The 22,678-nt window shown below is 38.6% G+C and overlaps 1 protein-coding gene across 1 annotated transcript in view; it reads left to right on the top strand.

Moving 5' to 3' along the window:
• Positions 1 to 22,678, top strand: part of CENPI (centromere protein I) — a 50,277-nt gene that overhangs the window by 10,383 nt on the left and 17,216 nt on the right. Inside the window, exons 6-14 of the mRNA XM_003135236.4 lie at positions 8,524 to 8,572; positions 8,835 to 8,881; positions 14,074 to 14,163; positions 14,493 to 14,615; positions 15,205 to 15,372; positions 15,522 to 15,642; positions 16,763 to 16,854; positions 18,674 to 18,791; positions 18,874 to 18,938. Coding sequence (XP_003135284.3) covers positions 8,524 to 8,572; positions 8,835 to 8,881; positions 14,074 to 14,163; positions 14,493 to 14,615; positions 15,205 to 15,372; positions 15,522 to 15,642; positions 16,763 to 16,854; positions 18,674 to 18,791; positions 18,874 to 18,938 — 873 coding nt within the window. The remainder of the gene's footprint in view (positions 1 to 8,523; positions 8,573 to 8,834; positions 8,882 to 14,073; positions 14,164 to 14,492; positions 14,616 to 15,204; positions 15,373 to 15,521; positions 15,643 to 16,762; positions 16,855 to 18,673; positions 18,792 to 18,873; positions 18,939 to 22,678) is intronic.

A 22,678-nucleotide genomic window follows, 5' to 3' on the forward strand; every position in this document is an offset into this window, starting at 1 on the left:
AAATTATTCATGAGTAAAAGAACCTTTCAAAGTGCAAGATACATCAATGATTTTTTTTTCTTTCTTTTTAGGGCTGCACTTGTGGCATATGGAAGTTCCCAGGCTAGGTCAAATCCGAGCGACAGCTGCTGGCCTGCACCACAGCCACAGCAATGCAGGATCTGGGCCACGTCTGTGACCTACACCACAGCTCACGGCAATGCCAGATCCTTAACCCACTGAGCAAGGCCAGGGATCAAACCCTAATCCTCATGGATCCCAGTCGGTTCATTAACTGCTGAGGCATGAAGGGAACTCCCATATCAATGAATTTTAATGGAACAGAGTACAAAGAGTGTTCATTGATAAGATTTTAGATTCCACATTATAGCTAACCCTTAAGAGATTGCCTCCAAAGTTTGGTGAAGTATCAAAGACTGATATCTACAATTTTCTGAAAAGGCTATGAAAATATTTCTTTTCCAACTATGTATCTGTATGATGCTGGCTTTTCTTCATATACTTTAATCAGAGCAACATCATAACAGATTTAATGCAGAAGCGGAGACTCCAACTGTATTTTTTTTTTTGGCCACACCTGAGGCATGTGGAAGTTTCTAGCCAGGGATCAAACCCATGCCACAGCTGTAGCCAGAGTCATAGTGGTGACAACACTGGATCCTTAACCCACTGTGCCACAAGGGAACTCTTCGAACTGTATTCTATTAGGTCAGAGACATTAAAGAGATTGTAGAAATGTAGAGCTATGTCACTCAAGTCATTTCAGAGGGGGATATAGTTATTTTTCATAAAATATTTCATTATTGTTAGCATGTAATGGATTTATTCTTTTAGTGAATTAATAAGCATTTAAAAATTTCCCAGTTTTGATTTCCAATATGGTAAGTATCAACAGATATAAATCAGATAAACAAAAGCTCTTTGGGGATCCTTTAATTGTTAAGAATGTACAAAGTCCCAAGACTAAAAAGTTTGAGAATCCCTATCCTCGATTAAGGGGGTGGTAATGGAAATGAAAAATTGAAAGGACAAATTTTAGAGGAGTTGTAAAGGAAGAATTGGCATGACCTGGTACATAAATTAGGGAAGGGTCAAGAGATAAAGATCTGAGTTTGTAAGTCAGCATAATGCAGAATGACATGGTACCTTTAACCGTAAAAGGAAGTTTGTGAGAAGGAGGTAGTTTTGGAGGGAATATATGTTTGGCTTTAGATGTTCTAAGTTTGAAGTTACACGGCATCCTGTATGTTTATTACTACATACTATGCCAGGCATTGAACTATTAAAATAATGTTTTTTTTCTTTTCTTTTTGTTTTTTGGCCACACCTGTGTCATGCAGAAATTCCTGGGTCAGGGATTGAACCTGTATCACAGCAGTAACCTGAGCCACAACAGTGACGACACTGGATCCTAGGCCACCAGGGAACTCCAAACTATTGTATTGGGAGTAGAAATATGAATAAGACACTGGAATTCCATGATGACCTGGTAGTTAAGGATTTGGCATTGTCACTGCTGTGGGGTGGGTTCGATCCCTAGCCCAGGAATTTCTGCATGCTTCGAGCATGGCCAAAAAATATATGAATAAGACACTATAGTTAAATTACATGAGACTTACATGCCAGACACTAAGTACTTTATGTAAAACACAGTATTTCCTCAACTCTAAGATGCGATCAATTTTAAGATGCATTGTTATTTTTTGAACCTCTACAAAAGAATGCTGCCATTAAAACTGTCACCTTGATTTTAGGATTAGTTTTGTTTTCAGAGATGTTAAAATGTAGAAAAAGAAACGTCAGACTATGTTAAGTAATTTTTTTCCCAATCGTGAGGATCTGAAAATTCATTTTATTCTCATGTCAGTATTCTTTAGAAAGATATTTATTGGGAGTTCCTGTTATGGCTCAGCAGAAACAAATCTGACTAGCATCCATGGGGATACAGATTTGATCCCTGGCTTCACTCAGTGGGTTAATGATCCGGCGTTGCCATGAGCTATGGGGTAAGTTGCAGATGTGGCTTAGATACTGCGTTGCTGTGGGTGTGGTGTAGGCTGGCAGCTGCATCTCTGATTCGACCCCTAGCCTGGGAACCTCCCTATGCCGTGGGTGTGGCCCTAAAAAGAAAAAAAATTTTTTTTCATCACCTACTATTTTCTATACTTGTGCTTTCCAGTATAGTAGACACTATTCCTCATGTGATTAGGTAAGCAGTGGGAACATGGCTAGGTCATACTGAAATGTGCTCTAAGTTATAAAATACATACCAGATAAAATGCAGTAACTTATTTAAACCTCTTGACAACCTTATGAGGTACACATGTTTATACTCATTTTAGAGATGAGGAATTTGAGGCACAGAGAAGTCAAGTAATTACCCAGGGTCATGTGACTAGAACCAGGATTTATGGGAAATGATATTCCCATTTTAGAGATGCGTCAACTGAGGCTTGGAAAAGTTATGTAACTTAGCTAAGGTAAGCTGCATAGTAAAAGGCTGAGCCTTGAAGATCTTTAAATGTGTTAGGGGAGAAGCTAAGTACAGTGTGATAAATGCTGTGAATAGCATCCACAGCATTCCATGGGGTTATAGAGGAGAGGTATCAAAATAACACTAGGGATCAGGGTTAAAATTATAGGAATTTGTTTTCAACAGGAAGAGAGATGGATGTTGAGGCCCATAAATTTGTGCATTACTCAGGGACACAATTGAGGGAATTCCTGCCCAGTGGATTTAGTAATTTTTTTTCAATTTTTCACTCAAGAAGGAGGCATGGTCTTCGGCTAATAGTGGGGGTGGGTGGGATAGAATAAATATTGTGTTTGAGGAGGGAGTGTCAATTTTAAAATAGTTCCGGGTGGAACTAGGAATAGGAGATTAGATACACAGTTCTGAAAGGCCCTATGAGTTTAGAGAGCACTAAATTTGTGATGTTACTAATATGCAAGGGTGAGTAATTTCTTCAGGGTGAGCTAAGGAGGCAAGTGAGTGATCAAACTGATGAATCAGGGAGTCTAGAGAGAAAAGGGAGAAGGTGAAAAAGACAAGGGTATATTCTGAGCACACACAGCTGAAATTCAGGATGCCTTGGTAACATTCAAGACACGTTTTGGGATTAAAAATTGGAATGATAGGAGATTGTAGTGTTGGAGTTCAAGATTTCAGGACGGGATGATTCAATGTGATGACAAGATTCAGAGTGATGATGGGGTGAGTGTTGAAGTAAACTGAGGGAATCAAGGTTATTTGAATTGGAATTTTCTGTATCCTTATGGATTTGTTGTTGTCGTCACTGTCCATCTGTCCATTACTGAGTGAGATATGTTGAAAGCCTCCCACTATTAATGCAGATTTGTCAGTCTTAAAGTTCTGTCAATTTTTGCTTCATATGTTTTGAGTCTATTATTAGGTGTATACACAATTATAGTTTTCTTATTGTCCTACTGAATCAAACCTTTATCATGGAGTAACCCTTTGATAGAAATGCTTAATGTTTTAGTCTCTTTGATATTGATATTGCTAACTCTGGCTTTATTTAGACTAGTATATTTCTTGGTGTATTTTCATCTTTTTTTTTTTCTTCTCTTTTCCCACTGCTCCCTCAGCATATAGAAGTTCTTGGGCCAGGGATCCAAGCCAGAGCAGCGACCTAAACGACAGCTACGGCAACGCTGAATCCTTAACCTGCTGAGCCAGGCTGGGATCCAGCTGACACCTCCACAGAGACAAGCCAGGTCATTAACCCTCTGTGCCACAGTGGGAACTCCATCTCTTGTTTTTTTTTTAAAAATCTTTTTTTGCCTTCATGTCTTAGGTGCCTCTTTTAAATAGCATATATAACTAGATTTTATTTTTGAGTCCTGTTTGATGATATTTTGCTTTTACCTAGAAAATTAGTTTATTTACCTTGGTAGTGATTGTTGATATAATAGGAATAAATTCAAATATCTTTTTTTGAGCTTTCTAAATGATCTGTATTTTTCTGATTCTTTCCCCCTTCCCTTTTATTTTGGATCGATTGTAGTTTTCTCCCATTCTTGGTTGGAAATGACATTCTATATGTGTTTTTTTAGGTGTTACTGTACCTATTTTAACATGCATAAATAGTGTAAAATGTGAAACAGTGTCATTCTTCTTACTATTTTTCTTTTGTTTGGAAAATATTGTTATTTTTCATAAAATATCATGTGAGCCACATGTCATTTAGCATGTAATGGGTTTAGTATTTTTTTAATGCATTAATAACTGTTTAACATTTTCTCAATTTTTTTTTCTTTTTACGGCCTCACCTGTGGCATATAGAAGTTCGCGGGCTAGGGATCGAATTGGAGCTGCAGCTGCCGGCCTACACCACAGCCACAGCAAAGCTGAATCCAAGCCTCATCTGCAACCTATGCCACACCTTGCAGCAACACCGGATCCTTAACCCATTGAGCAAGGTTAGGGATCAAACTCACATCCTCATAGACACTTTGTCAGGTTCTTAACCTGCTGAGCCACAGTGAGAGCTCCCATTTTCTCAGTTTTAATATGTTTTTACTTAACGTCTAAAAGTAACCAATATCTTTACTTTCATCTTCAATGATACAAGGACCTTAGAATGCTTTAACTCTGATCATACCCCTCCCAGATTATATGCTGTTACCTGGTTTTATTTATTTGTTTATTTTTAAATTTCTTTTTTTTTTTTTTTTTTTTGGCAATGCCTGTAGTATGATCCCTGGGGCAGGGATCAAACCCCAGCCACAGCAACAACTCGAGCCACTGCAGTAACAATGCCAGATCCTTAACCTGCTGTGCCACGGTGGGAACTCCTATTACCTAGTTTTAGTTCTGGCTCTTCTCCATCCTCCTCCACACACACATACAGTAGACATTATTATTATCTTCACAGTTGATGTTTGTTTGTTTTTAAAATTTTCAAAAATTTTTTTGTTTTTTTTTTTTTTTTAGGGCTGCACCTAGGGCATATGGAAGTTCCCAGGCTCAGGGTCAAATCAGAGCTACAACTGCTGGCCTATGCCACAGCCATAGCAGTGTGGAATCTGAGCCTTGTCTGCGAGTTACACCATAGCTTGTGGCAATGCTGGACCCCCGACCCACTGAGCAAGGCCAGGAATCAAACCCATTTCCTCATAGATACTAGTTGGATTTGTTTCTGCTGCACCACCAAGGGAACTCCCTAATGTTTGTTTAGATTTGCCCATACATTTGTTCGTCATTTGTTTTTGCATCTCAGACCTTCAGTCAAGATCATTTTCCTTTAAACATATATCCTCTAGAATAATCTTTCAGTAGAATCTTTGATGCCAAACTGTCTTTGTCTGAAAATATTTTTACTATGTCCTTGTTCTTGAAAATTGGTTCTGCTCTGTGTAGAACTCTAGGTTGACAGTTAAATTCTCTCAGGACATTGAGAATATTATTCTTCTGGCACCTCTTTTCCATTGTTGTTGAATCAGTTTAATTGTAATCTCTCCTTTCTTCTTTTCTCTCTGGATACTTTTTAAAAGCAACTTCGTTGATGGAATTTCCACTGTGGCACAGCAGGTTAAGGATCCTGTGTTGTCACTGAAGCAGCTCGGGTTGCTGCTGTGGTCCGGGATTGATCGCTGGCCCGGGAATGTCCACATGCCATGGGCATGGCCAAAAAAAAACTTGTTGAGATATAACTCACATACCATACAATCCACTCGTTTTTAATAAGTTCATAAATATGTGCAACCATGAGCAGAATTAATTTTAGAACATTTTCATCACTTCAAAAAATCTCATACCCTTTGGGAAACCAAAAAATTTGTGAGTCACTTTATTGTGACATTCTTCACTTCATTTAAAAAAAAAAAAAACATAGTTTTTTTTTTTGTTTTTTTTTTTTTTTTTGCTTTTTATTTTTAGGGCCCAACCTGCGACATATGGAAGTTCCCAGGCTAGGGGTCCATTCAGAGCCTCGTCTGCAGCCTACATCACAGCTCATGGCAGCACCAGATCCTTAACCCGCTGAGCGAAGCCAGGTATTGAACCCGCATTCTCATGGATCCTAGTTGGGTTTGTTAACCACTGAGACATGGAGGAAACTCCAAAAATCTCATACTTTTAGCTGTCACCACCCCCCCCTTCCTATTTAGGGACTCCCAAGCAACTAACTATTTTTTGTCTTTGCCTATTCTGGATATTTCACATAAATGGAATCATACAATATGGGGTCTTTTTTGACTGGCTTTTTTTGTTTTGTTTTGTTTTTTGTCTTTTTAGGGCTGCACCTGCAGCATATGGACGTTTCCAGCCTAGGGGTTGAATTGGAGCTACAGCTGCTGGCCTACATCACAGCCACAGCAATGCCAGATCTGGCCACGTCTGCAACCTACACCACAGCTCACGGCAATGCTGGATCCTTAACACACTGAGTGAGGCCAGGGATCGAACCCACAACCTCATGGTTCCTAGTCGGATTCGTTTCTACTGCACCACAACGGGAACTCCATTGACTGGCTTCTTTTACTTACCATGGTGTTTTCGAGATTCATCCATGTTTTAGCATGTATGAGTACTTCATTTTTTTAACCCGTTATAGTTTTCCATAACATAAAATTTACTGTTTTAACTATTTTTAAGTGTACAATTCATTGTCGTTAATTGCATTCACTACTGTTTTCAAAACTTTTTTATTACCCTAAATAGAAACTCTACCCATTAAGTAGTAACTCCCCATTTCTCATTCCCAAAGCCCCTAGGAACCTCTAATCTACTTTGTGTTTCTATGAATTTGCCTATTTTAGGTCCCTCGTACAAGTGGAATCATAAGTATTTGTCTTTTTGTGTCTGGCTTCTTTCACTTAGCATGTCCTCAAGGTTCATTCATGTTATAGCATGATCAGAACTTCATTTTTATGGCTGAAGTTTATATACAAGTTTATATACAATATACAGTAATATTCCATTTGTATGTATATATCACATTTTGTTTATCCATTCATTTGTTGATGAACTCTTGGGTTGTTTTTACCTTTTGGCTAACAAATAATGCTGCAGTGAACATTGCTGTGCAAGTGTCTGTTCAAACCCCTGCTTAGAATTATTTTGGATATATACTTAAGAGTTCTTCCAGGCAGGGACTGAGCCTTTTATAACCCAAGTATTTAGTATTGTAAACTTCTAAGGGCAGGCCTTTTTGTCTTTTTATCCACTGCTTAATAAGTATTTATTTCATGAGTGAATGAATGAGTGAATAGGAATGGTTCATAAATGTTTGTCACATAATTGCAACATACTTTCTTTTCTTTTTTCCTGTCTTTTAAAAAAGATTTATTAAAGGGACTTCCTGCTGTGGTGCAGAATCTGGCATTGTCTTTTCAGTGGCTCAGGTTGCTGCTGAGATGTGGGTTCAGTCCCTGGCCTGGTGCAGTTGGTTAAGGATCCAGCATTGCTGCATCTGTGGCATAGGTTGCAGCTGCAGCTTGGATTCGATCTCTGGTCCAGGAACTTCCATATACTGCAGGTGTGGCCAAAAAAAAAAATATATATATATATATATATATATAAGTATACATAGAGAAAATTGCCTGTAAGTGGTCAGCTCAATTAAGTTTTATAAACCAAACACATTTGTATAAATACTACCCAGATCAAGAAATAGGAACTTTTATGGTGTTTGTCTTTCTTTTGGACTTACTTCACTTAGTATGAGAATCTCTAGTTACATCTATGTTGCTGCAAATGGCATTATTTCATTCTTTTTTATGGCTGAGTTGTTTTCCATTTTATATATGTACCATATCTTCTTTATCCCTTCATGTTTCGATGTATAATTAGGTTGTTTCCATGTTTTGGCTATTGTGCATAGTGCTACAATGAACATGGGGTGCGTGTATCTTTTTAAATTATGGTTTTGTCCAGATGTATGCCCAGGAGTAGGATTGTAGGATCATATGGAAACTATTTTTAGTTTTTTGAGAAACTTCCATGCTGCTTTCCATAGTGGCTGCACCAACTTACAAGGAATGCTGTACTTTTAAAGTTTAGAGTCATGTCAACCAAAATACAGTTTGTGGGTTATTTGCCAAACTGAGGGCTAAATGATTAATTAAATTATAGCATATCCACTCACCAGAATATTAAGATCATTGAAAATGATCAGTTTAAAGAACAAATAACATGGGAAAATACTTTTAAGTAGAAAATCAGGATAAAAGTTTTAAGTTTATATCTTAATAAATAAGGACTACTAGAAGGAATACATGAATTTTAGGTAGAAGAATCTTCTGGTTTTCAAATTGTCTGCATTATCATTGTATTCCAAAAGTAACTTTAAAAGTAGCATTAAGGGATTCCAATTAAAAACTTTTTTAAAAAAATCACTACTGTGTAGTATGAAAAAGAGAAGCTTTGTAAAACTATTGTTCAGTGAAGTCCTGAAGCCTTTTTACTTAATCAATGTAAGATGGGCATTTGAGGAAAATGCATTGTTGCTCTGTTCAAGATATATTGTCATTTTTAAAAAAATTTTTATATTTTGACAGTGCCCTTATGTCTGCCATTTGTTATGTTTACTTACCAAAAAAGAGAACGGTGAGTATTTTCATTCCAATTGTATTACACTTGCTCTGTGGAATTAACATTTGTATTGGCCTTTATAAAGTTTACTGTTAGCATTAGCTCCATGACAGGGTTTTGCAGGAATTGCTTTTTAGTACTTTTATCTAAGAGCATCTGCTTAATGGCTTAACTGAAGAGGGTAATTTTATTCTTGATGTGTTGTAAAGAGAAGGTACATGAACAAGGTTTCTTTTTATTCTGAATCACAAACTTAGTACTTCTTTACCTTTTCTAGTCAAACCATTTCGTGTGAGAAAACTGCTTGATCTTCAGGTCAAAATGGTGAGTACTGAAAAGACCTAAAACTGGCCAATGAACTATGTGCTAGGTACTGAGCTAGGCTTTGGGGATATAAAATCAAATTCATCATTATCTTCAAGGAACTCACTGTCTAGGGAAGCTCAGTCAACAGAAAAAGAAATCAGAATCAAACTGGGGTCATGGAGCAGTGTTTATGGTGAATGGACTTTAACTAGGTCAGGGAGAAAGAGAAGAGCACTCTTAGCAGAGGGAACAGAATGAGCAAAGACAAATAGCAGAAACTGTTAACAGAGCTGGGCTGGTATGGCTGGTAAATAATTGTTAGACTTATTCACCAAAAATGACTCTTATTTTATTAATGTGACTAGCTTATTTATTCTGTGGCTGTGATCTAGGAAAGCATTCTCTTTCTCTTTCTCTCTTTTTTTTTTTTTTTTTGTCTTTTTAGGGCTACACCCATGGCATATGGAGTTTCTCAGGCTAGGGGTCAAATCGGAGCTGTAGCTGCTGGCCTACACCACAGCCACAGCAATGCAGGATCCAAGCCGTGTCTGTGACCCACACCACAGCTCGTGGCAATGAAGGATCCTTAACATACTGAGCAAGGCCAGGGATCGAACCCACATCCTCGTGGGTACTAGTCGGGTTCATTAACCACTGAGCCACAATGGGAACTCCTAGGAAAGCATTCTTTTATGAATACTGAAACTCCAGTATATTATCTCTTGTCCTTACAGCTTTCTTGCTTTGTTATTTCTACTATACTTGCCAGGTAACAAAGTCTGTGAAGCTTTGGGTATGAAACAATAGGAAGTTGTAGTGCCTATGCCTAACAGTTGAAGCCTGCATGACCTATGTAGAGGCATTTAAATTTCATGAAAAACACAAACACACATGCACATTTGTTTTTCTCCAGTGTGAAGTTTCCTACTGGTTTCAGTTGAATGAGTGTTCCTGCTTTATGGCTTCCTGTTTTGGTTCTTTGGGTGGAATATCTTCTCTGAGTTCCTTTTTTTTTTTGCTTTTTAGGGCCACACCTGTTGCATTTGAAAGCTTCCAGGCTAGGGGTGGAATCTGAGCTTCACCTGCTGGCCTACGCCATGGCAACACCAGAATCTGAGCCCCATCTGTGACCTACACCACAGCTCATGGCAATGCCACTCCTTAACCCACTGAGCAAGGCTAGGGATCGAACCTGCGTCCTCATGGATATTAGTCGTCCTCATGGATGCAGGTCGGGTTCATAACTCACTGAGCTACAACAGGAACTCCCCTCTTATCTCTTTGAGGATAGTAATGATAATGCTTTTTTCCAAATTTAATTATATTTGACATTAATAGAAATTATGAAAAAGATATACATTTTTCCATGTTAAAAGCAAAACATTTCAATGGTATACGAAAATCTTACCATAAATAAGATCGTGCTTTTTGTATTAACTGAAACAAGTATGTGCTCAAGTTAAAAAAAAATGACTTCTGGAGTTCCCATCGTGGCGCAGTGGTTAACGAATCCGACTAGGAACCATGGGGTTGCGGGTTCGGTCCCTGCCCTTTCTCAGTGGGTTAACGATCCGGCGTTGCCGTGAGCTGTGGTGTAGGTTGCAGACGTGGCTCGGATCCTGCGTTGCTGTGGCTCTGGCGTAGGCCGGTGGCTACAGCTCCAATTCGACCCCTAGCCTGGGAACCTCCATATGCCGCTGGAGCGGCCCAAGAAATGGCAAAAAGACAAAAAAAAAAAATGACTTAGTACATTGTCTAGAATTAAGCCCAGATATTAAATGTATGGCTTCACAATTAACATTCTATATAGTATATTACTAAATTTTTCTATTGTCAATGCCCATTTATAAAGATGTGTTCATGAAATTGTTGATAAGCTGGATTTTGGTGAATTTGGCCACATCCAACAATATCAAACCTGGAAGACATAGCCATGCTCATAATGTAACCGAAGATGTAAAATGATAACAGGCATAATCAGCTCATGTGACCAAATGTATTGGAGATGTAAATTTCTGATAACTGCAGAAGCATATGTCCCTTCTATACATATCCATGCCCCATAACTTCTCATCATGATGCACACAAAACACAGAAATTATCTTTCTGATGGTAAGCATGAATGGTGGGAAGTAGAACAGGCATGTTGTTATATGCACCAGGCCCTATTTGTTGAGAGCAGTCTTCGGGAAAGGAAGGGGAAGTTAGGGTCTTATCTTAAAGGTTGATGAGAATGGTTTCCGGGATTCTCCAGGTATGAACCTGTGTAATTTGGGCTGTGATTTCTTTTTTTCCTGTTCCCAACTTTGTCTCTATTTCCTCAGAGTTCCTTTTTTGAGTTTGTTTGGTCTTTCATGGTAGAGGCTTTTCTCAAATACCTGGCAAAACTTGTTTGCCCATATTTAATAATAAAGCACTAACATGGTGATTGGAAACTTGTGTACATGAGTGGGACTTGTTCATTGTAGGGTCTTGATATTTCATTGGAGAATCCCCCAAAGGATGATGTCACTTTTCCCAAAGACAAATTCTCCTGTTTCCTGCCAAGGGGTTGTATTAGTCATGCTTCTCCAGAGAAACAGAACCACTAGGATGTGTGGAGTGTGTGTGTGTGTTGTGTAAAGAGAGAGAAAGAGAGATTGGCTCACATGATTATAGACTCACAGGTCCAAACTCTGCAAGGTGGGCTTGCAGGCTGGAGACCCAGGAGAGCTAATGCTGTAGTTTGAGTCCAGTGGCAGCTGGCAGTCTGGTGGAGAATTCTTTCATGCCTGGGGGAGGATGGTCTTTTTATTCTGTATAAGCTTTGGCAAGTGACTGAATGAGGCCCACCCAGATTATGACAGGCAGTCTGTTTTACTCAGAGTCTACTGATTTAAATATTGTTAACTTCATCTAAAACACTCTCAGAAACACCTAGAATGTTTGATGTGGGCCCCTCATGGTCTAGCAAAGTTGACACGTAAATTAATCATCACAGGGCTAGAAACCTGGCTACTAGGTTTCTGGGACTTAAGCAGTGGAAAGGGATTGTGAAAGGTTCTGGTACACTCCCTCAGTTCTACCTGCTGGCTGATTCCACCTTCATTTTCAGAGAGTAAAACCCTGATGTTTGCCAGGGTAGTGAAGGAATTTGGGGTTCTAACTGCTTCTTAAGTAGGCTTTCAACCAATCATTCTGTTTTCAGCTCTCTTGCACTCCCACTTTTCAGAGGTATCTGATCCCTCAGATTCCTGAGTGTCTGGGAGTTCTCAAGCATTAATCTGCTGCTTTTGAGGCTTTTTTCTGTTGCAGCCTTAGGTTTCATTTTCTTTATTTTGCTAAGTTTGTTACTATTTGTCCTTTTATTTTTTAGGGCTGCACCCATGGCATGTGGAGGTTCCAGGCTAGGGATTGAATTGGAGCTGCAGCTGCCGGCCTACACCACAACAACAGCAATGCGGGATCCAAGCCACATCTGTGACCTACACCACAGCTCACGGCAATGCCAGATCCATAACCCACTGAGCAAGGGCAGGGATCGAATCTGTGTTAGTCGGATACTAGTCAGGTTCGTTAACCACTGAGCCATGATGAGAATTCCCTATTTGTCCATCTTTATTCTAGGTTCCAAAGTCTTGTTGAGACCTTGCAACTGCTATAGTCTACTCTCTTGTTCTCTTTGAAATTGTAGTTTTTGAAGATTCCTTTGCTTTGGAGTTCCCGTCGTGGCGCAGTGGTTAACGAATCCGACTAGGAACCATGGGGTTGCGGGTTTGGTCCCTGCCCTTTCTCAGTGGGTTAACGATCCGGCGTTGCCGTGAGCTGTGGTGTAGGTTGCAGACGTGGCTCGGATCCTGCGTTGCTATGGCTCTGGCATAGGCTGGCGGCTACAGCTCTGATTCGACCCCTAGCCTACCTCCATATGCCGCTGGAGCGGCCCAAGAAATGGCAAAAAGACAAAAAAAAAATTCCTTTGCTTTTTGGTGGGGCATTGGGAGGACCCAGAATTAAATATGTACTGGAAATCTCTTGCTTTCTCTTTTAAGAAAGTGTTCACTTTTGTTTAACAACAAAGATAGGTTTAGTGAACTAGACAGTAAGTTCTAAAGGTCTCTCCATTCCTAAATATTTGCTCTTTCAAAAACATTCTAGGAGTTCCTGTTGTGGCTCAGTGGTAACAAATCTGACTAGTATCCATGAGGACACATGTTCAATCCCCGGCCTCTCTCAGTGGGTTAAGGATCCGGTGTTGCCGTGAGCTCTGGAGTAGGTCGCAGACGTGGCTTGGATCTCGAATTGCTGTGGCTGTGGTGAGGCCAGCAGCTACAGCTCCAATTGGACCCCTAGCCTGGGAACTTCCATATGCCACTGGTGTGGCCTTAAAAAGAAAAAAAAATTCCAACTCAAAGCAAACACTGATACTGATTGATATTAGAGATCAGAGACATTTCAGCATCGATAATGGGTCATTTTGGTTTTGTTATAATAAATTTAATGTCGAGAAGCTATTATAAGATAGGAATACTGTAATTCTAAGCCCCATTTTCTGCCTGCCTTATTTGTACAGTATTTGATTCAACAAAATTGTAATATAATAAAACAATTTGGTTTCTTCCTTGGAATTTTAGTGGTATGCTTTTTCTGGATAGCCAGCTGTATCAAAAGCAGGTAGCCAGCAGTAATGACTTCTGTCATTGTAAAATGTTTTTATGAAGACTTGTTTCAGTTATATCAAGCTTTTTGACTTCTACATGCCAATTGTTAGGTATCCTAGTGAATTTTCCCGGAATTATGATGATAAGGTATGAATATGTCCTTTGTTCGGTTTTCTTGGCTTCCTTTTTTCTCTTTCCAACCTTCCTGTCTAAATCAAGAATGAGTAAACTTTGGGTCCTGAGTGAATACTCTCTCTGCCAGTGAGAGTAAGCCGTGCTAGCAGGGATGACTGGTAAGCCTAAGACATGGGCAGAGAAGAAGAGATAAAATATAAGGAAGAAGTAAAATATAGGAAAAGATCATAAAAGAGAAGATGACAAATTGACGACGGTTGCTTTATGATAGTTGATTTAAATGTTTGGGTTTTTATTCCTTGATTTTCTATAGCATCTTCCTCTATCTATATATCATATAATAAAATTGTGTCTGAATATATGTTTAATCTTTTTATTTTATTTTTAATTTTTTTTCTTATTGGACACAGAATTGAAAATCGAAAACTATCGTTTCAGGGAATGCAGCCTCATCTCCAGGCTTTGTTGTCCCTGTATAAATTCTTTGTTCCTACTTTGATTTCTGTGTCATTGCCTATGAGGAAGAAGGTAAGGGATTAACGAGTGATAAGTCATAATTAGATTGAAATGTGTTATTTTGAGTAAGTTAATTTATAGATTTGGACTAAAATGTTAATAGCATACTGTTTTAAAATCTAGTATTGTGGTATTGTTTCTGGGAAGTTTTTTATTTTTAGGGTTTGACATTTCATTTTGATTCCATTCAATATATTTAATAGATTCCTGATTAGAAAAAAAATTTCCATGGGTGAAAAATATTTCATAATTAATGTATTTTCAATTAATGAAGAGTTTTAGATTTTATGTTGCTCCAACTTATGATACCTCCTCTCATGTATTTATATTCAAATTTATAGATCTTTTTTAAGAATTCAGAGAATCTGTGGAAGACAGCTCTGCTTGCTCTGAGGCAAAGGAATCAGGGACTTGCTCCAGAACCTTTAAAGCTGATGTTAACTAATGTCCATCCTATAAAAAGAGTAAGTATCTAAAACCCCAAATGGGAAATGAATCTGACTAGTATCCACGAGAATGCAGGTTCGATCCCTGGCCTCGTTCAGTGGGCTAAGGATCTGGTGTTGCCATGAGCTGTGGTGTAGGTCACAGATGTGGCTCGGATTTGGTGTGGCAGTGGCATAGGCAGGCACACCAACCCCTAGCTTGGGAACCTCCCTGTGCTGCCAGTGCGGCCTTAAAAACACAAAAATAAAATTTAATTAAACCCCAAATGACTGCATGACCTTCTTTTATTAAAGTTAACAGTAACCATTCAGAAGTTGGGAGAGATTGTATGTATTTAAATAAACATCTATCTATCTATCTATCTATCTATCTATCTATCTATCTATCTATAAATTAAAGTATAGTTGGTTTACAATGTGCCAATTTCTGTTGTACAGCAAAGTGACCGAGTCATATCAGATATTTAAATATATTTTAATTACCCAGGATTCTATGCAAACCACATTAAACTCCATTCATTGAGCTACTTTAACAAGTACTCTTAGATTTATAGTTTGTAATCTGTTTAGTCCATGGACAGATTGTTTTATTGTCTTTCTTTTTTAGAAATGGAATTCTCACTCACTTATACCAGTGCTAAATTCCCATAACGCCAGTAAAGAAAGTGGAAAAAAAGGGATGAATCTTTGTGATTATTTCAATAGCAATGGATCATTTCCACTGGAACAACTTAAAAGCTTCCCTCAACTCTTACAGAACATCCATTGCTTAGAGGTATGTGACTGGACCATGTACTTATTTGCATTTTCCATTTGATCTTCATGGCCTTTATTTTTGTTATATGTTTCCTATCTGATGATTTCCTGGTTGCTTTGGCCTCCTTTTCATACACTTACAGTTGACCATTTGTTCTGTCTTTGCAGCTGCCTTCTCAGATGGGCGCAGTGCTGAACAACTCTCTACTACTTCACTATATTAACTGTGTCAGAGATGAGTCAGTCTTACTGAGGCTTTATCACTGGTTGAGTCAAACATTACAAGAAGGTGAAAATTGATACTTAAAAGTGTTGGATGAATGAAGAAGGAATGATTGTTTACAAATGGATTTGTTTTAAAAAGGTGCCAACTTCTAGTCAGGAGGAAACTTCATATGCTATAATTATTTCTCTGAAAATCATATATTCAGAGCCTGAATGATGCCATTGTTGTAATTTTAAGGAGGCATTAATAAAGGGGGTGTATTGTTAAGGAAACCCTGCTGGATGGCCACCAAAACTCACTGGATAGCTCCACTTTGTCATGGTCCAAGGCCTCCTCATCTTTGTATGTTCAGAAATTTGCTGTTAAGGCCCCAGAATCATCAGATTGATGCTAATGAAACTCAGGCTATTGGATAAGCCAGAATATCTTGTTATTTCATAATAGAAGTAATTCTTTCTGGTGACCCTAATGTTCATGTTTGCCGACTAAAATAGCTCCTCTCTGCTATCAGTATATATGATAGCCTAATTAGTCATCAGAAGCTTCCTTATTCTAGAACTGAAGGAAAGGACAGCGAGGGAGTTTTTCATCCATGCTGTAGAAAAGCCCGATCCTTCATTCTTCTAAGGGGTTCGATTTCTCTAAAGATAGTATTGTGTTCACCAGGTTGTTTCCTTCCTGTATAAGCGAATCCTGGCTCTTCAAGTATTTAACATCAGTTTTAGGTTCCAGGCTAACTCTCCTTTTCTACTCACAGTCTTTCTTTAGATAGGATATGGTACAGTCTGTTAGATTTCTACTCACTAAAGTTTTCCCACCCTTAGATTACCCTCAGCTCACTCTAATTGAAGTTTAAGCATCCTCAGACTTTTAATTCATACATTTACAGTCTCTTGGGTTACTGTGTGGTGTGGCATAAAGCTAATCACACTCATTATATGTGATTTTTACCAGTTTATTTTTCACTATAAGCTTCCCTTTGTATTAACAAGTTCTTGAGGAATATCTCACTTCACCTCCACATATATTTTACAATCTCCAGTGCGAGCTGGCTAAGATATATGAGACTGATAGCTTGTTTATGTTGGTCATTTATTTGTCACTTTAGAGTTGTCATGATTATGTTTTGTGTAGTTTTAATTGTTGCGCAACCAAAGACTTATGTTTAATATTTCTTCTCCAGAATGTATTTGGTACAAGGTGAATAATTATGAACATGGAAAAGAATTTACTAACTTCCTGAACACTATCATTAAGGCAGAGTGCTTCTTACAAGTAAGATTTTGCTTGCTTCCTGCACACTTGGCCACTTCATTTATTTAGATATCCATTGAAAACCTTTTCTTCAGTGCTTGACATCTTTTGTAAATAATATTTGCTCAATTTTAAAATCATAAATAGAGCCAAGTTGAACTGATGTTTATCTTTGCACTCTTGGCTTTGAAGAAACAATTTGTTAAATTATGCAAGTAGAAGAGAAAAGTCTCTAATTTAGAGAACAGACTGAAGATGTAATTGATTACATTCAATTAATTGAATTAGCCAGTAAGATAAATCTCATAGAGGTTTTCTTTCTTTCTTTCTTTCTCTTCCTTTCCTTTCCTTTCCTTTCCTTTCCTTTCCTTTCCTTTCCTTTCCTTTCCTTTCCTTTTCTTTTCTTTCATCTTTTTAGGCTGTACCCACAGCATGTAGATGTTCCCAGGCTAGGGGTCAAATCAGAGCTACAGCTGCTGGCCTATACCACAACCACAGCAACATGGGGTCTGAGCTGTGTCTGCAACCTACACCACAGCTCATGGCAACACTGGATCCTTAACCCACTGAGCAATGCCAGAGATCGAACCTGTGTCCTCATGGATGCTAGTCAAATTGGTTTCCACTGAGCCATGATGGGAACTCCTCATGGATGTATTCTTATAATCAACAAATATTTTTTGGTCATCAAAGATATTCCAGCCAATTAATTATTTGTCCTGGGTAACCCTGATTTGTACTTTAAGCTGCAACTCAGGTGTCAGTATCAGCATCACCAAGAAGCCTTTCCTTAGTCTTGGTTATATGTTTGTCCTATGTGCTCCCTTAGCTCTCTATGTTTACCTGTGCTTTCAGCATCTATTTTCCACATACGATGAGCTCCCAGCAGGTGGAAACCTTGTCTAAATTTACTTCAAGTATGGGTATTCAACTTGGTATCTGGTACAAAAGACATTCTCAGTGAATGTTGAATAAATCTTAAGGATTTGGTGTGAAACCATGGAGTTAGAAGTTGAGTGTGGATAATGGTGGTGAGGATAAAAGGATGAATTTAGGTTGACTTAGATTTCCTGCTTAGGAGGGTGATGATGGGAATATGAGAAAAGCAGGCTAGGAAGGAAAGATATATTTGATTTAAAAGATGCCCATGGGATGTCTAAGAGGTCCAGTAAACAGTTGGATAATGAGTCTAGAGATCAGGAATGAGATTTGGGCTAGAGATTTAGAAATTTAGGACTCCTCATGATGTAGGTGGAGGTTTTATCTGTTATAGGTGAGACTGTCCAGGAAATTCATGTCATGAAAAGAAGGTCCAGAATAGTCTTGGTGCATGCCACCATTTGAGACTCAGAAAGATAAAGGAAAGCCCTGGATCCTTACTTTGGTAGAAACATTAGCAGCCTAGATACTCAGCCCTCTTCAGGCGGAGCTGCCCAGAGCTTGGATTTGGTCTATGGCCCCTAATGAAATTCTAGTCTTATTATATAACATTCTATGTGCTTCGTTAACTAGTCAAGTGACTGCATTTACTCCAAAATAAAGCAATTTCATTTATCTTTAAAAATATTCCATAACTTGGCTTTTTACCTTCTTTCTAATTGATGAAGTTTTATGGTATTTGAAAACTATGTTGATAAAGACGGTAATGTATCCAAATATTAGTCATCTAATCCTTTTTATGAGAAAGTCTGGCACCTAACCCAAGGCTTTTAATTATATTGATGTCAAAAAAAATTAGTCTCAGAGTAAAACAACTCTAGCACAAAAGAAACTGGTTATTTTGAGAGTAATTATGACTAAAAAGTTCCATGCAAGGTTTTACTATCTTCTTGTGTTACAGGAGGGGTTTTATTCCTGTGAAGCATTCCTGTATAAGAGCCTTCCTCTCTGGGATGGCTTCTGTTGTCGATCACAGTTCCTTCAACTCGTGAGCTGGATTCCTTTTAGTAGCTTCTCTGGTAGGTATCGTGAAAATTTAGTCATTTAATTCAATGCAATATTAGTTAAAAGGGTTGAATGATTTTTTTTTTTAATTTTTAGAGATGAAACCACTTCTTTTTGACCATCTATCACGGCTCTTCTTTACATCAACTATTTACTTCAAGGTAAGAAAAAAATCATCTTGCTTAGATTCAGTAGGGCTGATGGTACACAATTTCAAACTTATGTTACAGCAGTAGTTTTCCAACAAGATTCACGTGGACCTGTACTTGAGGTGCTGCATCATTCAAATCAAAGTTAACATGTAAAATTTTCTGGTTTTGTTTTTGACCATGCCCTCAGTGTGCGGAAGAATGTAGTGAATCCTTGCCACAAAAGTAACCAGAGCCACAGCCACAGCAATGACAACGCTAGAACCTTAACTCACTGCACAAGGGAACTCCAAAATTGTCTGTTTTTAAGGTTTTGTCACATAATTTTCCTAAACTGTCCCACTTGTAGCAAATGACGAAGTGAATAAACAAATGGCAAATAGGTTTTTTTTTTTTTTTTTTTTTTTTTTTTTTGTCTTTTTAGGGCCACACCCATGGCATATAGAAATTCTCAGGCTAGGGGTCGAATCAGAGCTGTGGCTGCTGGCCTACACCACAGCCATAGCAACGCAGGATCCGAGATGCATCTGTGACCTACACCACAGTTCATGGCAATGCCGGACTCTTTTTTTTTTTTTTTGTCTTTTCTAGGGCCACTTCCCGTGGCATATGGAGGTTCCCAGGCTAGGGGTATAATCAGAACTGTAGCCCCCGGCCTATGCCAGAGCCACAGCAACGCGGGATCCGAGCCGTGTCTGCAATCTACACCACAGCTCACGGCAACGCCGGATCCTTACTTAACCCACTGAGCAAGGCCAGGGATCAAACCTGCAACCTCATGGTTCCTAGTCAGATTCATTAACCACTGCGCCATGACAGGAACTCCAACGCTGGATTCTTAACTCACTAAGCAAGGCCAGGGATTGAACCTCATGGATGCTAGTCAGATTCGTTTCCTCTAAGCCATGACGGGAACTCTGCAAATGAATTATTAATAAAAACAAACTGGGAAATAACTTAAGCATACTTAGTTTGATTGTTGTGGTTGATAGTTTGTAGATACATTTATTTATTTCTCAAATATGTATTGAGCATCCACTAAGTGCTTGATGCCCTTCTTGACACTGGGAATATAGTAATAACTAAAGCAAACAAAATTGCATGTGGCATTCATACTGCATATTTGTAATATAGTTATTTTCTGCTAATAAAATTGTTCTAATCTTATATAATAAAATAAAATGTATTGCAATTTTGTTCTCCAGAAAGACCACTGTGGCTTCTAGTTCTGTCTGAGAGCCACTTTCTTATAGAATGGTTATTCTTGTTGGCCACATTTACAGGAAAAGTATGTTCTGCTTAGTATCCGTCACAATCAAATGGTACTTTATTAATTGCATATCACATTAACTTGGATTTGAGGTTTATTTATATTATTTGTAACTTAACTACCTTACCAGCATCATCATTCACATGAGAATACACACCACCTCTTTCAGATAACATAGTTTCCGGGACTTCATTTTTCAGCTTTTTGTGATTCTCTTATCTTTTGACTGGGTTAGTGTTTATTTCTTCTATCTTCTACCAATATAGAGTGCTATTTATCTGTAAATATTAGGTTGAACTATATGAAATTGCTATTTTTATAGGTCTAAGATATTTGACAATTGGCACTTTCATATGGTCCTGCCTAATAAGTATATATACGTTTATACACATACACATGTATTTGAGAGTGGAGGTGGGGAGAGGAAGGGAAACAGACAGTGAACTAAAGACAGAAATCAGGGGAATACTCACTATTTAATTTTCACTGAAAAGGAGCGTCTATGAAGGAACCTTTTTAAGAGGTATGAAAAGAACCAGAACGGTAGCACCAAAGAAACAGAGAGAATACAGGTTATCAAGGAAGAGTGAGGGGAAGATATTGCCACATATCCCAGGAGAGTCCAGAAAGATATAGACCAAAAAAAGGTTTCTTTTGGAATTGATAACACACAGGTCTTGACTACCTTTTGTGAACAGGGTCAATGGCGTGTGAAGGTGAAAACCAAATTGTGGAGGTTGAGGAGTCAATGAGAAATGAAGACAAGACAATGAATATTGGCTATGTTTCCAGAAGTTTGGCTAAAAAGAGGGGGAACAAGAGAGATAGCTGTAGTGGGACTTTGAATCAAGGGAAAGTTGTAAATTTTTTTGTCCCCAGAGTGAGAAAAACCTAACCATGTTAATAGATAGAGTGGAGGGAGCAAGATGAGAAGAGGGAGGGACTGAAATTGGAGGAAAGGTGGGGGGTAATTGATGGTGCAGGGTTTCAGAAAAAAACATGAAGACTTGATGGAGGGATTTGCTTGAAGGGATGGTGAGGGGTTGGGAAGTACCATTTATTCTCTAAGACTGAGGACAATGATAGGTGGATATATAGATATATTTGTACAGTTCGAAGAAAGGGCAAGAAATGGAAATACTTGTGCCCAAAAATCTTAAATTACTCAAAATAAGATAGACTTGAGTAGGGGTCTTCAAGAGAGTGTTATGTGGCTTAGGACAGCTACAGAAAAATGGGAGAGACAGCTAATTGAGGACAAGTGAGAGGATTATTGAGCTTCATTAAGGGCCCAGATGAAGTTGGAGACTGTAACTAGGAGTGGTAGAGCTGTTATTCTCAACATTTAAAAAAAAAAAAAACAAAAACAAAAAAACGTGTCCCCTTCTCAAAAACATAAAAATCAATGCCTTCCTCTAATGTGGAGGCTGGATGGGATGAAGTAGGTGAGTGGAGATTTTCCTTTTTTTTTCCCGCTTTTTATTGGTCTTTTTAGGGCCCCATCCATGGCATAGGCTAGGGGTCAAATCAGAGCTACAACTGCCAGCCTACACCACAGCCACAGCAATGCCAGATCCGAGCCTCGTCTGCGAACTACACCACAGCTCACTGCAACACTGGATCCTTAACCCACTGAGCGAGGCCAGGAATTGAATCCGCAATCTCATGGTTCCTAGTCGGATTAGTTTCCACTGTGCCACAACGGGAACTCCAAGATTTTCTGAATATGATGTAGGAATATCGAATACCTTTTCAAATGTCAAATTGACACCAAAAAAGATTGTTTTAGATGATTCCAAGGTTGCTTGAACATATTTATGACCTAAATGTGAGGTGTCAGTTTCTTAAAAAAATATTAATTAGGAGTTCCCGTCGTGGCGCAGTGGTTAACGAATCCGACTAGGAACCATGAGGTTGCGGGTTCGGTCCCTGCCCTTGCTCAGTGGGTTAACGATCCGGCGTTGCCGTGAGCTGTGGTGTAGGTTGCAGTCGCGGCTCGGATCCTGCGTTGCTGTGCCTCTGGCGTAGGCCGGTGGCTACAGCTCCGATTCGACCCCTAGCCTGGGAACCTCCATATGCCGCGAGAGCGGCCCAAGAAATAGCAACAACAAGAACAACAACAACTAAAGACAAAAAGACAAAAAAATATATATATATTAATTAAACTGTTGTATGAAATAGAAGTGATCACTCTATCACTGGAGATACTCAACTAGTTTCTAGGCCATTATTTATTAAGGATATTTGAGAAAGGTTTCCTGTATTAGATTTGGGGATCGTATGGTTTGCTTTCAAATTTATAGTTATGATTTATCCTTGTACGTGTTCCAGGCACACTTATTTCAAGGCTGTATTTCTTGTATCTGAACGAGGCCCTGGGAAATCAAGGCCTAAGAAAGGAAAAACTATAGAATTGTTTCTTTTCTACAGTCACAGAAGATAAATTTTATGACCATCAAAGAGGGAGTAAATCACAGTTGTA

The sequence above is a fragment of the Sus scrofa genome, chromosome X (assembly GCF_000003025.6).
Source record: "Sus scrofa isolate TJ Tabasco breed Duroc chromosome X, Sscrofa11.1, whole genome shotgun sequence".
In the NCBI taxonomy this organism is placed as follows: Eukaryota; Metazoa; Chordata; class Mammalia; order Artiodactyla; family Suidae; genus Sus; species Sus scrofa.